The sequence below is a fragment of the Puntigrus tetrazona genome, chromosome 13 (genome assembly GCF_018831695.1).
Source record: "Puntigrus tetrazona isolate hp1 chromosome 13, ASM1883169v1, whole genome shotgun sequence".
Lineage (NCBI taxonomy): Eukaryota > Metazoa > Chordata > Actinopteri > Cypriniformes > Cyprinidae > Puntigrus > Puntigrus tetrazona.
Window position 1 is genome coordinate 22,289,476 of NC_056711.1, and position 15,000 is coordinate 22,304,475.

The 15,000-nt window shown below is 44.5% G+C and overlaps 2 protein-coding genes across 3 annotated transcripts in view; both read left to right on the top strand.

Moving 5' to 3' along the window:
* Positions 1–3,427: 3,427 nt before the first annotated feature.
* LOC122356631 (protein LBH-like) lies at positions 3,428–7,210 on the top strand. The gene is made up of 2 exons (XM_043255564.1): positions 3,428–3,493; positions 6,866–7,210. Exons 1-2 carry the CDS (start codon positions 3,428–3,430, stop codon positions 7,070–7,072), a joined length of 273 nt encoding a protein of 90 aa, XP_043111499.1. The 3' UTR covers positions 7,073–7,210.
* A 3,276-nt stretch (positions 7,211–10,486) lies between these two features.
* Positions 10,487–15,000, top strand: part of lclat1 (lysocardiolipin acyltransferase 1) — a 15,173-nt gene continuing 10,659 nt past the window's right edge. Inside the window, exons 1-2 of one of the 2 annotated variants that reach the window (XM_043255562.1) lie at positions 10,490–10,925; positions 14,050–14,223. In XM_043255562.1, coding sequence (XP_043111497.1) covers positions 14,059–14,223 — 165 coding nt within the window. In that variant the 5' untranslated portion in view covers positions 10,490–10,925; positions 14,050–14,058. Of the gene's footprint in view, positions 10,926–14,049; positions 14,224–15,000 lie in introns of both variants that reach the window. The other variant, XM_043255563.1, reaches the window with a different exon arrangement.

A 15,000-nucleotide genomic window follows, 5' to 3' on the forward strand; every position in this document is an offset into this window, starting at 1 on the left:
GAATATTCAGATCAATTCATTTCAACGTTGATTGAGTTCCAGCGTCATCACAAACACAAGCATCTTTTTTATTTTTAGCTGCTGAAAATGAGCTGCCAACAGTGTATTAGTCTTTGAATCACTCGTTCAGGAGAAGGGCTCAAAAGCACAGATTCACTGAAACCAGTAAATCCCGAGTGAATCATTCATAAATACCCTGAGATTTTCTTTAGCTGTCTGATTTTCTCTTTAGAATTGAGAGAGAACTACATCCTCCGTTAAAATAAAATTCTCAGTTTATTCTCTATTTTGGCACGCAAACAACTTTTTATGCAACGGATCTTTTTACTGCAAAAAATAAATGTTTGATATCTAAATAAATCTAATGAAGCTATGAATCTGAATCTGAAGCAGAAAGTTGTTTTTGTATTTTTAGTTCAGATCAGTAAAGTTGTGGTGATGAGGTGCCAGCAGCTTTAAACACGTCTGTGCATTAAAGCTCTGAACAGATGCATGCTGGGTAATCTGCCCGTGTCCAGTCACCTCTCCGGGGTCTCCGGCGTCCGTCTGTCATCCGTCTCTCGTCTCGGCCGCTTTGGCTCGGCGCGTGGAAAATAAATCCTGTGGTGTTTCTGAGGTTAATGATGAGCGCTCAGGATCTAAACGCAGCAAACACTCAAATATTACTAGCGTTGTGTGTGAAAGTCTGCTTTATTTCATTGATGCGCAGCTGAGTAATATTGAAATATTGAAAACAATATTTTTGCAGAAACCAATGCCTTTTTTTGTTTTGGGATTCACAGATGAGTATAACTTTCAAAAGAACAGCATTTATTTCAATCAATCAATCAGTCATTTTTATTTCTATAGTACTTTTAACAACACAGGTTTCATCAAAGCTCTGAACAGAATAAAGTAGAAGAATACAATGACATATTTCAAATAGAACTCTTTTGCATTATTATAGATGTCTTTGCTGTCACTTTTGATCCATTTCACGCATCCTTACTGAATAAAAGAGGCTTTCTGGCCAGTCTTTCTGAGCAGTGGAGTGTGTGGGAGATGAAGGTGACTCTGAGGCTGGTGGATGAAGCCGAGTTTGATCCGTGCTTCTTCTCTCTCTGTGATCTCTCTGGTGTTTTATTGGACCGATGTTCTGTTATTCTTCTCCGAGCAGGATGTTTAGACGTTCTCCTGCTGAAATCTCTCTGGCAGAGCCGAGTGTTTATCGCTGCTCTTCACTTCTCTCGTATCTGAAAACTCTCGTTTTCTCTTCACGTTTTCTTAAAGTTTTGAGAAGTGAATCAAAAACACTGCTGGTGTCGCCGTCGCTGAAAACTCACGATGTTTTTATTTTAGACCGAAGGTGGATCAGACTGATCTCGTGGACTGAGCTGTCCTGTTACTGTTTTATGATAATAATATTGATGTTTCAGTCACCGCTCATCTGGGTGTTTTATGAGCATCGGGGCAAGAAAACGGTTCCCTGCACGGATTCTAAGTGAACCAGCTAATTAAAACCAAAACTAAGATTAAAACTAGACAGAAAACACATCCGTTACTGAAGAAGAATAGAATAGTAAAATATTGAGAGAAAACCAAATATATTAAAATCTGTATCTAAAAGGAAAGGCAATCAGAGTTGGACGGGTGTTGTTGTTTTTTTGGTTTTAGGGTTTAATCCACTTTAAATGTTGACTAGTGAATGACTGACAAAAACCAAAAGTAAAGCATGGCCTCAGCTCCGGCAGGCCTGTGAGCGGATCGATGCTCTGTGGAAAAACCAATGAGCTCTTCTGAAAACCTGCCTGGGTTTGCTTTCTGTAGAGTTTAGACTTTAAAGAGCTGGTGTGAGAACACGCTGACTTTCAGAAACTCAGGCCCATAACATCAGTTCAGAGCTTCAGAGCCACGCAAAACATTCCTGACGCTCAAACAGGAGTGTGACGCTTGCAACACGGGCCACGGGCTCGATTCTCAAGGAATGCATGAACTGATCGTATGGAGATCATGAACACATCGGCCGAGTGCGTCAGTGACGGCAGGAGTATGGTTTATAAAGTATACAGTGATTAATGAAGTGGATTTTGCAGCCATTAATGATTACAATTTACGGTAAAACCTTATTTTAGAGTCTCTTAACTAGTTTCTTATTACCTGCACACTACTATTTACTACCCATTTATCGGTAATATTTCAGCACATAATAATGTTACCTTATCCCTAATCCTACCTAACTTAACTACTTCACTAACTATTAATAAGCAGCAAATTATGAATTTATTGAGGGGAAAAGTCATAGTCAATGGTGAATAAGTGATCCTTATTTTAAAGTGTTCTAAAGTTACTTTTATAAATAAGTAAATAAAAGCTTTGGAGGCTCGTTAGCGACTCAAGTCAATTCCAAATTAAAATGCAACCTTTTCAGTTCACAAAGGACTGAGGCAGACATGGTGACGATCGATCGGAGCCGATCTGAAGAGTGACACTGTTGTCTTCTGAAGTTTCCATCACTGCTTGTGTTGTTGTGTGTTGGCTCTGGGCTCTGACCGTGAGTCTTTGAAGCCGAAGCAGTGGAAAGTGTGTGTTCTTCTGCAGCGCGCACGCCCATACACTCTTTCGCTATGACTGCGATCAGATCTGAGACCGCCGCTCGCGCTGACTCTTGTGTAATTGGTCATTTGTGAAATGAAAGGCTTGTACATTTTCATCCTGTCAGAGATTTTGGGATTATCCCATGATGGATGAAGCCGCTGACGTCGTCTTGTTTTTTAATGTGTTGGTGGTTATGCAATGTGTTTCAGTTTTTGGTTTATGGATGAGGGACTCTCAATCTTCTTTAGCGTCCCACGCTCCACTTTGCTTAATTTCACCTGCTGTCCGTCCTTCAGTAAGAGATGGAGTCAGAGATCAGTTGGGTGCGCTTCGAGACTGATGGATGTTCTCTTCATCCGTTTGCGCTGGGAGCGAATGAGTCACGTTTGCTGGCGTTGGTCGGACGGGGATTTCTGGATCCCAGCACGCTTGGAGAGAGTCGGTGCTGAGGTGCAGAAGAGCTGATGTTTGGGGGTTTCCACTGTGGTGTTGAAGTGAAGCTGTGTTTGAGGACGCTTCACCGAAGGGCTTCCTGTATGTTGTTGTGCTCAGAAAGCAATCACTGTGCAAACGCCTGTGTGGTAAGAAACACATGAGCTCGGTGCAGTTAGTTTTAGCATATGACACTTGCAGAATGATTCCTGCGTCCTCCTCAAACGTGATCTGATTCAGTTCTAGCAGAGACTCTGCTGGTGATGTCCAAGCATTGAGAGTAACTGTGTGTGTGTGTGTGTGTGTGTCTGTGTGTGTGTGTGTGTGTGTGTGTGTTCTGTGCAGCTGACCGTGTGACACAGAGGCTCAGTCCCAGCAAAAGACCGCCTGACTTTCCAGGTAACATGACTTCTGTTTCGTGATGATCAGCGCCACACCGATGGACGACATGAGGCTCAGTCCCAGCAAAGACCGCCTGACTTTCCAGGTAACATCTGCTCCCTTCTGTTTCCTTCTTTTCTAGTCTCCTCTATCATCCACATCTGTCTGCTCTTCTCTCGTCTGCTCTTTGCTCCTCTCCTTCCCTCTCGACTTCTCCTCACTCGTCTGCTCCTCCCTCTGCTCCTCCTCTCCTCACTGCCTCTGCTCTGCTCTCTCGTCTCCTCCTCTCTCTCTCTCTCCTCTCTCTCTCTCTCTCTCTCTGTCTGCTCCTCTCCTCTCTCTCTCTCCTCTGCTCTCTCGTCTGCTCCTCTCGTCTGCTCCTCACTCGTCTGCTCCTCTGCTCCTCCTCGTCTGCTCCTCACTCGTCTGCTCCTCTCTCGTCTGCTCTTCAGTCGTCTCCTCCTCTCTCATCTCCTCTTCTTTCGTCTCCTCTCGTCTGCTCTCTCTCGTCTGCTCCTCTGCTCCTCTCTCGTCTGCTCCTCTCTGCTCCTCTGCTCCTCTCTCGTCTGGTCCTCTGCTCCTCACTCGTCTGCTCCTCTGCTCTCTCTCGTCTGCTCCTCTCTCTCTCCTCCTCTCTCTCTCGTCTGGTCCTCTGCTCCTCACTCGTCTGCTCCTCTGCTCCTCACTCGTCTGCTCCTCACTCGTCTGCTCTTCAGTCGTCTCCTCCTCTCTCATCTCCTCTTCTTTCGTCTCCTCTCGTCTGCTCCTCTCTCGTCTGCTCCTCTGCTCCTCTCTCTCTGCTCTCCTCTCTCCTCTCTCATCTCCTCTTCTTTCGTCTCCTCTCGTCTGCTCCTCGCTCCTCACTCGTCTGCTCCTCACTCGTCTGCTCCTCTGCTCTCTCTCGTCTGCTCCTCTGCTCTCTGCTCTGCTCTCTCGTCTGCTGCTCGTCTGCTCCTCTCCTCTGCTCCTGCTCCTCCTCTGCTCCTCTCTGCTCCTCTGCTCCTCTCTCGTCTGCTCCTCTGCTCCTCTCTCGTCTGCTCCTCTGCTCCTCTCGCTCCTGCTCCTCTCTGCTCCTCACTCGTCTGCTCCTCTGCTCCTCTCTCTGCTCCTCTGCTCCTCTCTCTCTGCTCTCTCTGCTCTGCTCTCTCGTCTCCTCTGCTCCTCTCTCTGCTCGTCTGCTCCTCTGCTCCTCTCTCGTCTCGTCTGCTCCTCTCTCGTCTGCTCCTCACTCGTCTGCTCCTCTCTCGTCTGCTCCTCTGCTCCTCTCTCGTCTGCTCCTCTGCTCCTCTCTCGTCTGCTCCTCTCGTCTGCTCCTCTCGTCTGCTCCTCTCTCTCTGCTCCTCTCTCGTCTGCTCCCTCTGCTCCCTCACTCTGGTCCTCTGCTCCTCACTCGTCTGCTCCTCTGCTGTCTGCTCTCCTCTCTCTCATCTCTCTCTCTCGTCTGCTCCTCTCATCTGCTCCTCTCGTCTGCTCCTCTCTCGTCTCCTCCTCTCTCATCTCCTCTTCTTTCGTCTCCTCTCGTCTGCTCCTCGCTCCTCACTCGTCTGCTCCTCACTCGTCTGCTCCTCTGCTCCTCACTCGTCTGCTCCTCTGCTCCTCTCTCGTCTGCTCCTCTCTCGTCTGCTCCTCTCTCGTCTGCTCCTCTGCTCCTCTCTCGTCTGCTCCTCTGCTCCTCTCTCTCTGCTCCTCTCTCTCTCCTCTCTCTCTCCTCTCGTCTGCTCCTCGCTCCTCGTCTGCTCCTCTCGTCTGCTCCTCTCTCGTCTGCTCCTCTGCTCCTCACTCGTCTGCTCCTCTGCTCCTCTCTCGTCTGCTCCTCACTCGTCTGCTCCTCTCTCTGCTCCTCTCTCTCTCTGCTCCTCTGCTCTCTCGTCTGCTCCTCTGCTCCTCACTCGTCTGCTCCTCTGCTCCTCTCTCGTCTGCTCCTCTGCTCCTCTCTCGTCTGCTCTTCTGCTCCTCACTCGTCTGCTCCTCACTCGTCTGCTCCTCTCTCGTCTGCTCCTCTGCTCCTCTCGTCTGCTCCTCTGCTCCTCTCTCGTCTGCTCCTCTCTCGTCTCCTCTCTCCTCACTCTCTCTGCTCCTCTCTCGTCTGCTGCTCTCTCTCGTCTGCTCCTCTGCTCCTCTCGTCTGCTCCTCTGCTCCTCTCTCGTCTGCTCCTCTCCTCTGCTCTTCCTCCTCGTCTGCTCCTCTCTCGTCTGCTCCTCTGCTCCTCTCTCGTCTGCTCCTCTGCTCCTCTCTCGTCTGCTCCTCTGCTCCTCTCGTCTGCTCCTCTCTCGTCTGCTCCTCTGCTCCTCACTCGTCTGCTCCTCTCTCGTCTGCTCCTCTCTCGTCTGCTCCTCTGCTCCTCTCTCGTCTGCTCCTCTCTCGTCTCCTCCTCTCTCGTCTCCTCCTCTCTCGTCTCCTCCTCTCTCGTCTCCTTCTCTCTCGTCTCCTCCTCTCTCGTCTGTATCTGTCTGCTTTTCTCTCATCTGCTTCTGTCAGACTCCACTGTTTGAGTCCATAACTTCAGCCGATCATGAACACTGAACAGCTCCAATATCTTAAATAGTAAATCCAGTTCTGTATGTATGCGTAGTCATTCAGTGAGCGTGCCTCTGCTTGCTCCAGAGGGGCCCAAACACAATGAAGGCTCTGCGTAAATACATTAACATTTTGAAGTCTAATTAGATGAAAATGTAACCATTACTTAAGTGTAACCATTAAGTGTTGCACAATGGAGGTTTACAAAATTCTGTGATATTCAGTGAGGTTATAGGAAAGTTATTTTATTATTAATATAATTTTAACCAACTTTAAAATTCGTCTCGCATTAGTGTTCAAGAGATTTCTAACCCTGTCATGAACTTATCTGAGCTCCTCTAGAGTTTCATGAGAGACTCTTCACGAGAGTCTTAAAGCGTCTCAGGAGATGCTGTGGAAATATTTAGTCTCTCTTTAGAATAGAGGCCTGATGTTCTTGTTCCTCTGGTGTTTTGTTCAGAGTTTAATGGCTGATGGTTATTTTTAAGTCTTGGATCTTCAGTCTCATGCTCTGCTGTTGTTTATGGATCGGGGGTCAGACGAGGGTCTCATAGTTCAGTTCCTGTTATAGAACATCCCTCGCTCTGTTTGTCCTTCTTTTCATCTGTTTTCTTTCTCATCATTCAGACGCACACACACACACACACACACACACACACACACACACACTAATGTTCTTTCCACTGGCGTGTTGCCCAGATTGTGTTATTGGTTTCCCTGCCGCCCATGTATGTCACTGAATGATGCCGGGCTAAAAATACATCACGCTTCATCCAGAATTCAGCCGAAACGAGACTTCAGGACGTCAGGGGACGAATGTGTGTGTGTGTGGGGTCTCTGTGTCTGTCTCTGTGTGTGTGTGTCTATCTCAGGGTGTATGTGTGAGAAAGGAAAGTGTGTGTGTGTGTGTGTGTGTGTGTGTGTGTCTCTGACCGAGCCTCCTTCTGGTTCTCCTGCTCAGATCTTCCCGGACCCGTCAGACTTCGAGCGCTGCTGTAAGCTGAAGGACCGTCTGCCGTCGATCGTGGTGGAGCCGACGGAGGGCGAGGTGGAGAGCGGGGAGCTGCGCTGGCCGCCCGAGGAGTTCCTGGTGAGCGAGGAAGAGGAGGACGAGGAAGAGTGTGACGGAAACCTGCAGAATGGACAGATGCAGAACTCTCAGCGCTAGAGAGGATCTACTGACATGAATCACACACATAGAATAGACAATCACACCAGCACATACAGAACAACCGATCCACTGACATCCGCTCGCTCGGACTTCATTCCCACCTCTGTGTGTGTGTGTGTGTGTGTGTGTGTGTGTGTGTGTGTGTGTGTGTGTGTGTGTGTGTGTGTGTGTGTGTGTGTGTGTGTGTGTGTGTGTGTGTGTGAGAGGACGAGTGCACATGATCAGTGTGTGTCAGAAGATTCATTATGATGGTGTGAGTCTGTCCTGCACTCATTTACATGCTTTTTCTGAGTAACACCGATCTTCCTGACCATATTATTGTTGTATGTGGATTTGACTGTAAATATTCTGTAGATGAATGACGGGCAAGACGTCTTTAAGTGTCATTCTGATCCCTCCTGTCATCTGTAGGAGAACCGCAGCTGTCTTCCTGAATTTGTTGTATTCACGGCAGAACTGACCGTGTCTCGTGTTTTTATGGATCCTGTCTCTGTGTCCACACGCAGTGTTTGTATGTAGATGTCAGTGTCTGTGGTGTGGGTCTGTCACAGAATCACTTCCTGTCTGTGCAGAGCGTCTGTTCATCTGTAAAGACTCAGGGAGTTTGCTCTTATTTTGTATGTACACCGCTTCCTCTCTGACTGACAGAGGCTGTAAATAAACCGTTTGAAAGTGCTTTACAAAATGGTGCTTCCCGTGACTCTCTTCTGACGGAGTTTTAAAAACTGCAGAGAAAGACTTTATACCGACATATTTTACAAGTTTGTGCCGAGAAATGAGTCAAGAATCACAAAAGTCTTTATTTGTGAACATTATAGAAATTAACTAAATAAAGGGTAGCGATGCAGTCAGTTTTCTGTTAGGGTTAGTGCTTCTAACTAGCTGAATGTAAACACAGTGGTGAGAGTGTGTGTGTGAGAGTGTGTGTGTGTGAGAGAGAGAGAAGGCTTCTGTTGTGAATATATTGTAACTCTAAAAGTGTTTGTGAGTGAGAAGCAGGCCGTGTGTTTCTATCCTGGTTTGTTTCTCAACACAAAGGCTTTAGACATGTTGTGACTTCCTGCAGTGTGTGTGTGTGTGTGTGTGTGTACTGTATATAGCTTTGCTAACCGCACATTGCCTTCCTGTCTCCATAGGCTCACCTCAAAACGAGCACACTTCCTCTCAAGATCAGAAACCCTGCTCTGAGCCTCGCAGTTAGGGTTCATTATTTACCGATGATTTATTGTCCGTTTTCAACAAGCTTTATTATATTCTTAAAATATTAGCAATATGCAAGTTTTGCATGTTTAATGTTTGCCCATGTTATCCGCACCCAGATAACGGTCTGCTGGACGAAGCCTTTCATCTGGTGAACTTCAGACAGATGCCGTAAAATCTACAGGTCACACCTCCATAGTTTTTCCTTAGGATTGAGCCCAGTGCATTATGGGTGTTTTCCTGACAGCCCTTTTCTTCAATCACGCCACAGGCGGCTTATTTTTAGTCCGTGTTTAGTTGAAAGCCTGGCAGTGAATGAGCTCCGCTGGTTCTAGTGTTTTCAAGCTCTGCGTCTCACGTTCATTCACTCACAAGATCACAAACAAAGCTCTTCCTGTAATGACTCTCTTATCTCTGGCTCTAGATCGTGTGCTCGTCTAGCGTTCTCATGAAGTGTTAACGATGCCACTGAACGTTTATGTAATCAGGCCTTCGGTCAGATGTGTTCTCATGACGAGTGTCCCCTGCTTTATAAAGTACAGTGTTTAGACTCAGCGGGATGAACAAGGTGTTTTAAAGTGAATGTTTTGGAGGTTTCACGCAGCACTGAAGGACTAGCAGGGGTCCATCGTTCCTGCGTACACTTCCTGAAATGAGCCACTGTCATTAATACAGAGGACAGAGTGTCACGGGGTCAGAGGTCAGGACAGGTGCCTTTACATCAGAGCTGTGTGTGCGGAGAAATAACTTCAAGATGATAAGAACAACCGTTTTTACATTACAGGACCAGCTGCCATTATCCTAACAACAGATTCTGTACCTGAGGACAGACTCACTTCTGAGAAAGTGTGTGTGTGTGTGTTAAATGGTTGTCCGGGTCACTGATATCTGTTCTGTCTCATTCTTGAAATTCTTTCCACTGGAAACAATTTGGCACTGATGCTCGTCTGTCAGCACGTCTGAACACACACACACACACACACACACACACACACACACATTAGTGAGCTCATCTCATAGACATGCATTGTTTAATTATATTTATGGTCTTAATGACCTCCGACCCCTGAAGAAACCCTCACAGAGACTTGTGGAAAATACTAGATTCAGATAAAACGTGACTGCGCCGCTCACTAGATACTGTACACACACACACACACACACACACACACACACACACACACACACACACACACACACACACACACACACACACACAAGCTCTGAGTCACAGCTGAATGTTAATGTCTCTCTGTTCTTTTTCCCAGCAGCTCATTTGAGTGACACTGGTTATGTAACACACACATTCAGAGTGTATCAGAACTCGTACTGTACACACACACACATGCATTACTGTGTGTGTGTGTGTGTGTTCAGTGTACGTAAAGGAAAGTTTCTATTCCCAGATGAACACTGAGAAAACGGCTGATTATTTTTACTTTTTCTTTGGTCTGAACATGAAGCACAGCGACAGGAGACTGTGACACGAGACGGCAGAACCATGACTTCAGTGCAGAAACACACCAGAAACACACCACAGCGTTCACTCATGTTCTGCTCGGAGAGATGTGTGTTTGACTCCATGTGACAAAACAAAACACTCGGAGCTCCAGGCGTCTGCAGCTTCAGGCCTCATGCTGCTGATTCATGTCTAATAAGACGTCCTTGTCAGTCACACACACACGTCTGGTCAGCTATCCTCATGAGGACTCTTCATAGGTGTAATGTTTTATTCTGTACAGACTGTATGTGTTATTGTTCTACCCCTTACAGGAAACTACTCACATTTTTAGATTTTCAAAAAAAAAAATCACTCTGTCTGATTTATGAGCTTCTTTGCCTGTGACACAAGTCTTTATACACACACACACACACACACACACACACACACACACACACATCCTCCGGCTCTGAGATGAAGTGAGGTGAGGACTGGCTTTATTTGTTAAGCTGTCCGTGTTTTTCTCTGCTGGTAAATGGAGTGCAGTGATCAGAGACGTTACACAAGCACTACAGAGATTAAGTGTGCTGTCATTTATTAAACTCGTATCACTACACAAACATCACTTATTCGTGCCAGCAGGTTTTGCTAATCTAACTTTTTATATATTGCACGAGAAACAAAAAGGAAGAACACACAGAGCAAACGCGTGACAATCAGAGGTTAAAGATCAAAACCTACTAATCTTTCACAGTTAAGTAGTTTCTCAGTTCAGATCACCCCTGCTGGACAAAGACGGAACTACAAACATCCCTTCAAAAACACCTGCTTAGATACATGTAGGAATAATAACATTTCTGTTATCCTAACTATTATAAAATATACAGATTTACATTAAAAATACGTTTTTAAATAAGTTCACGATCACCGAGAGTCAAACATTCGGGCGCTTTACGGGGCGGGGCTTCGCAGTTCGGAAGTTGTCTGTGATTGGTCGGATGGGCGCATCGTCGTCAGAGGCGGAAGTTCAGAGGTTAGGCGGGATAATGATGGATTCCGGTGTAAACAGCGAGTTTGCGTCGCGTTTTCTGTGTCGCGCTCGATCTGAGGAGAAGTAGCCTCGGCTGCAGCGCTTTTACTCGACGAAAGATGCTCGGATGTCGACGCCGCTGATATTTACAGTCACTCCTGCGAACGAGAAGCGCTGAAGTGAGTAAATAACGACACACACAGTCAGTAGATTCACCTCACCTGAGAAACCGCCTCAGTATCTGCTCCGATGATCGGCGACAGACGAACACTGCTGTATTACAGACGATTCGTTCTCTCGTCAACAAGTGTGCAGCTTCATAGCCCTCCATAACCCCACATAACATCCCCCAGTGCTCCATAACGCGCTATAATGCGTCATAACGCTTCCTCTGCTGTCAGTTTCATCCAGCGGTTTTTCTTTCAAACCCAAACTGAACGCGTTCCTCTGAAGTCATTTCTCATTCAGACTGTGATTGCAGTCGTATTTCTGTCGTGTTTCATGTCGCTTCAAACAGTAGTTTCCGTCATTTGAGCACTGATTGAAGTTAATTACAGCCTTCCTGTGAAAGAAGCGCCCTTAATTGTGTTTAATGTGCACTTGTAGAGTACTTAAAATCTTATATAATTATATAAAAACTGTTCTTGCAGATCACTTAAAGAGAGACACTTAAAGTCAGATTACTTAAAGCACATTTACCTTTAAACAACATTTAATTTGACGTATACCTAGGGCAATTGTAAGTATTTAGAATACTTTTATCATTTTAATGTGTTATTCAATATTGCACTTAATATTAATGTTCTAAAGTTAAAAACATTAAAAAAGTATAAGTATATACAGTGTGTTTCAGTTTATTGTGAATTGAGAAAAAAGGTACAAAAGCTGTCACTGGGATGGTATCCTTTCACAAGACTTGTACCTTGTTTACTTTGTTTATCAGTACATGACATATACACACAGTCGAAAAGTGCCTTTTGTTTTGTGCCATAGTTCAATTAGGACGTTTAAGTCATTTTTATTAACAATAATTATTAAAAAATATTACTGGTGTCCATCTTAAGACAAAACTAATGCCCTGCCATGATTTAAGATGAATTATTCGTTCTGTGAAACATGGTGTAAGTCTTCACAACGTCAGTTTAAACTATAACGCATACGGATTACATCCCATTCAGTTCACACTAAAGCGTATTTGTTTATTTCCGCATTAATTACTCCGTTAAAGTGTATTTCTTTTTCACAAGGGAACCATTTGGACAAAAAAAACGCATTACGAAGCACTTTTATTCTGAAGAGTGTACCGATTGATTCGAAGCAGCTTCATCGTAATAAACGCTGTCAGTGTTTTTCATCTCGGAATCAGTCATTATAATTGCCTCTATTCAATTACTGTTATCCTTATCATCAATCGCTGCTGTAAATCAGCTCTAGTAGATTGTGTGGAGGCACTGAGGTCAGTGTTTAGTGAAGTTATGGTCTGGTCGCTCAAGATAGTGAGGAGATGATAATACCTTCATCTGTCCAATCATTAATCACGAACATCGCACGAGAAACTAATTAACTGCAGTTTGATGAGGCTGTGGAAAAAGACCTGAGCGGGTTCATGTGAGAACGTCTTGTTTCCATCGGCCTCGTTTGCTCCTCATATTAATGTTTGTCCGGATTGAGGACAACCGAGTTCAAAATAAAGCACGGGAGAAATGTTTTTGGAGCCTAACTGTGGAGCCTAAAGAGTTTCATGTCCATGTTTTCTCAGGAAATCTGGCTAAAAGTTTTCACAGGCCTGAAGTCATCTGAAGATGAACGTAGAAGCTAAGAAGAGTTTGGAGTCGTCTGTGGTTAGAGTTAAAGCCGATTAAAGCACAGATGGTTCTGTGAGATTAGCCGTTTTCAGTGGTTAAGGGTTCTAGTTAAAAACATAAGCTACTCGTTAAAACCAAAAATGACCCTGTTTACTTCGTTAGTGCGCTTAACTAGTCTTCTGCTGAGCAGATAATCCAGAGAACAAATGTTTGTCTTGGGAATCTTCATGCAAAGTTTATTTCCCTCTAATCAACGTCTGTTTAATTGTTTGGCATAAACTAGTTCATAACTAGTCATGTTGTTCACATTCAGAATGTTATATACGTATATGAACAGTTTTTCACTCATTAATAACAAAACACTCAACATACAGCAAATAACTCACAGTATTTATAAAGTGCTTTTCTCATTACACGTGGCTCAGAAGCAGCTTTAGATGATATTATTGATTATTATTGACATATTGATTTTGTTTGCATTGATCAGATTAGAACGGAATGACAATATATAGATAAATCAATACTTCTCATAATTATGAGATGAACTGTAATGAGATGAAGTGTGTGGATTAAACTGGTTAAGGTAAAAGACACACTATATTCAAAGATGAAAAGCAAACACTGGTCCTTCTCCTTCAAACAACTACCATTTGATCAAAAGTGCAAGAAACCGCAAAACACAATATAAAAACACAGTTGACACGGAGCATACAGTTGAGCTCCTGCACAGAATACTGCCAAAGATGTCACAGCTCTAATAGAAGCTAATTATTTGCTCCAAATTTTCCCAATTGTTGACTTTTTGATAACCAACATTCTTCAAAATATATTTGTTTAATAGAAACAGCAATAAATGATGAGAGAATGATTGGGTGAACTGTCTCTTTAAGGCGAGTTTACTCTACTGCTGCTCTGCAGGTGTGTGTGTGTGTGTGTGTGTGTGTGTGTGAGAGAGAGAGAGTGTGTGAGTGATCACTCTGCTGATGTGTGTGTGTGTATGAGAGAGAGTGTGTGAGTGTGAGTGATCGCTCTGCTGGTGTGTGTGTGTGTGTGTGTGTGTGTGTGTGTGTGTGTGAGAGAGAGAGTGTGTGAGTGATCACTCTGCTGATGTGTGTGTGTGTGAGTGTGTGTGAGAGAGAGAGTGTGTGAGTGTGAGTGATCGCTCTGCTGGTGTGTGTGTGTGTGTGTGTGTGAGAGAGAGAGAGTGTGTGTGTTGGAGTGATCGCTCTGCTGATGTGTGTGTGTGTGTGTGTGTGTGAGAGAGAGTGTGTGAGTGATCGCTCTGCTGATGTGTGTGTGTGTGTGTGTGTGTGTGTGTGAGAGAGAGAGTGTGTGAGTGTGAGTGATCGCTCTGCTGGTGTGTGTGTGTGTGAGAGAGAGTGTGTGTGTGTGTGATCGATCTGCTAGTGTGTGTGTGTGTGTGTGTGTGTGTGTGTGTGTGTGAGAGAGAGTGTGTGTGTGAGTGATCGCTCTGCTGATGTGTGTGTGTGTGTTTCAGGGCGGGGCGATGCTGTCCGTCCGAGGTCTGTGTTTCCTCCTCACTCTGTTCCTGGGCAGTTTCTTCGGCAGCATCTTCATGCTGGGTCCGGTTCTGCCGCTCATGCTGCTGTCCCCCGCCTGGTACCGCTGGCTCACTGACCGCATCGTGGCTACCTGGCTCACCCTGCCGGTGGTACGCCGCTCGGCATCATGGGATACTGCTTCAGCCTCACCATTAACACAGAGCAGCGATTCACAAACACTCGCCAGCCACTGACACTAAAAACATGAATAATTGAAGTAAAACAAATAATAATAATAATAAATAAATTGGCTAGTTGCCGAGATATTTAAGTTTTTTTTTTTTTTTTAAACAAAACAAAATTACCAAAACTTTAAAAGTTATTTTGTAATTGCAATAAAAACAAATTCAAAGAAATTGCAATAATATTTCACAATATGACTGCTTTTCCTATATTTTTGATCAAATAGGTACAGCCGTGATGAGCAGAAGAGACTTTTGAATGGTTCTGTAGTTTAGTCATTTATATGCCCACCTGACATTAATATTTTAATAATTTAATAATTTAACAACACATTTCACTTCTCTCTCATTAATAAGCACATGACATGCTGCTAAACAAAAACAAAAAAATTATTACAGGGTTAGTTCACCCAAAATCGAAAATTCTGCTGCTGTTAAATGATTAATCACCATTAATTGCATTCAAAACAAGTAAGGTTTACATAATATGTGTTCTGTGTATGTTTATATATATGTATTATAGCACACACACATATTTTATGTAAACCGTTTTATTTGGGATGTTTAATTCTGATTAATCATTTGACAGTGCTATAAAATTCTGTCTTTAGTTAATCCTCATGTTACTCCAAACCCCTAAGACCTTTGTTTATCTTCAGAACACAAATTAGTATAATTCCAGAGCTCTATGATCATCTATAGATG